At 37.9% G+C, this 2,354-nt stretch overlaps 1 protein-coding gene across 1 annotated transcript; it reads right to left on the bottom strand.

The window, feature by feature from the left end:
• Positions 1-1,853: 1,853 nt before the first annotated feature.
• LOC102492205 (calmodulin-binding transcription activator 1-like) lies at positions 1,854-2,048 on the bottom strand. Its single transcript, XM_014591368.1, has one exon. It carries the CDS (start codon positions 2,046-2,048, stop codon positions 1,854-1,856), a length of 195 nt encoding a protein of 64 aa, XP_014446854.1.
• Between the last annotated feature and the right edge of the window lie 306 nt (positions 2,049-2,354).

The following is a 2,354-nucleotide window of genomic DNA, read 5'->3' as shown; positions in this document are numbered from 1 at the left end:
AACCCAAATACTACCTATGTTGTTATAGTTCTGTTCATTTTTTTCCAGTCTATTTTTTCTCATTATTCAGATTGGGTGATATTTATTTTTTCTTTCTTTAAGTTCACTGTGTCTTCTCCATTGTGCTATTGAAGCCATTCATTGAATTTATTCTTTTAGTTCTTACAGTTTCAGCTATATAATCACCATTCGGTTTTTCTTTATATCTTTTTCTTTTGCTGAAATTTCTACTTTTTCATTTGTTTTAATCACATTTGTAATTGCTCATCAAAGAGTTTTTACGATGGCTGCTTTTATGTCTTTATCCTATAATCCTAACATCATAGCCACCTTAGTGTCAGCACCTATTGATTGTATTTTTCATTCAAGTTGAGATTTTCATGGTTCTTTGTATGACAGGCATTTTTAAAATTGAAATCTGAATACTTATGATACTCTGGGTCTTATTTAAATCTTCCAATTTAGCTGGCTTCCTCTGGCACTGCTCTAGCAGGGGAAGTAGAGAAATAAGAATGCCACCTTGTTCCCCCTAGGTGAGCATGGAAGTACAGATTCCCCACTTAGTCTCTGTTGTCATCTGAGGGGAATTCTAACATAGCTTCCACTAACACTTTGAGGTGGTTGCCTTATTACTGCTGAATGATGGTTAAAGTTCTGACTCTCCATTAAGCCTCCTCTGACACCAGTTGGGGGGCGTGGGAGTGGGGGCTAGTAGGGTATCTCATTACTGCCAGGTAAGGGTAGGGATTTAGGCTTCCCACAAGGGTGGTGTATTTGTTATCAGCCAGTGGGCATGAAAGCTATGACTCCACCCTGGTGAGAAGGGGGCCTTATAACAAATGAATAATGGTGGAAGTTTAGACTCCTCATTCAGCCTCTGCTGGTATTCCTGGGGTGAGACCACACTTTTTTCTGTGGTGTTTGCTGGAGTAGAGTGGTTATGTTCTAAAGATTCTGTCTTGTTAGGCACTTCCCTGGTACTTTGATTAGAAAGAGCAGACTTTTGCATAAATTTTTTTTAATATACTGTTGGTGTTTCCAAATTGCCGGCTTCTTCAGGTTGACATCTGAGATACACAAGGCAAGAAGAAAACCCAGAGAATTTTCTACCGTATTGTCCCTCATGTTATGAGATCCCTATATGGTCTGCTTTCTTCTTTTCTCCTTTTAGAGTCTTTTCATGTTTGTTTTATAGATAATATCCAGGGTTTTTGGTTGTTCTTAGCAAGAAGAATAGGGAAAAGTATACCTGCTTCTTCTTCCTGAAAGCAGAAGCTCTCTGGGAGTTTTTTTTTTAATTGAAATGAATTTTAATAGAGAAAATGAAGACTTGTAAATTTATCACTCAGAAGGGTACCTCTATTTGAGTGAATAAGTGTGTTATACTCCTGAGAGGTAAAATGCTACAGATAAATTGTATATCATCATTTTTTAAAAAAGTTAAGTTGAATTAAGAAATGAAATGGTTATCAAGGTAATGAAGGTCAGATCAAAGGTAAAGGGTCAGACATTTTTTTAAGAGATATTTTTACTATAGGGCGCATTCACTGGCCAGAAAGACAAAGAGAAAGGAGAGAAAGCAAGAAATCTGCCCTCAGGGGAAAATGTCTATGCCACAATGTTTTCTCCTTCATTCTCCTCTCAGAATTTTGGGTATGCACATACATGTGCCTAGCGTGAGATAAAGCCCCCCGCAGGTTCAGGACTTGAACTGCGGTCGACTATGTGGGAGTCCAGCAATGTAACCATATGTCATTTGCTGGTCAAAAGTTTCACACATTATTAAAAAGAAATTCAAAAGGATTGCTGTGTCATGATCTCTCATTAGTGTTCTAACAGTGTTTCTCTTGTGGTTAACTTGAACATTTCGGCAGACATTCAAGTAACTTTTTCACTGAAAATATTTTACTACTATTCCCATTCTCATGACCATCTTCTATAGGAGGTATGGTGCAGAGAACACTGTAAGTGCTAATTTCACAAAATACACTTTGGGAAATGCTCTGCAGGCTTGTTTTCAGCAGACATTTCCCCTCAACACACCACATCCTCTTCCTCCTCTCAACAGGGACCAAACAGACACCTCTACCACCACCACACACCCCTGGATGTTTCCCATTTTAGAACAAACTAACAATACACATACATGTCTACAAAGATTTTCATTCTGTTCTCTCCACAGTTCCTCTCACCTCCATCCCTTTATGAAAAAAAAAAAAATCTTTCAAATGAATTGTCCACATCTCTGTGTTTATTCCCTGTGTTTTTGTCTGTTTGAAACATACATAATGAATGAGCATCACAGTAACCCACCAAAACAGCAACCAGATTGCTTCATGTTCCCCAATATATTA

Source organism: Tupaia chinensis, unplaced genomic scaffold (genome assembly GCF_000334495.1).
Source record: "Tupaia chinensis unplaced genomic scaffold, TupChi_1.0 Scaffold000567_1, whole genome shotgun sequence".
In the NCBI taxonomy this organism is placed as follows: Eukaryota; Metazoa; Chordata; class Mammalia; order Scandentia; family Tupaiidae; genus Tupaia; species Tupaia belangeri.
The sequence above is the reverse complement of the archived record's forward strand: the minus strand, read 5'-3'. Positions and strand labels throughout refer to the sequence as shown.

Excerpts from the sequence above, each read along its gene's own strand:
- LOC102492205 (XM_014591368.1), bottom strand. The coding sequence starts at position 2,048 with ATGTGGTGTGTTGAGGGGAAATGTCTGCTGAAAACAAGCCTGCAGAGC.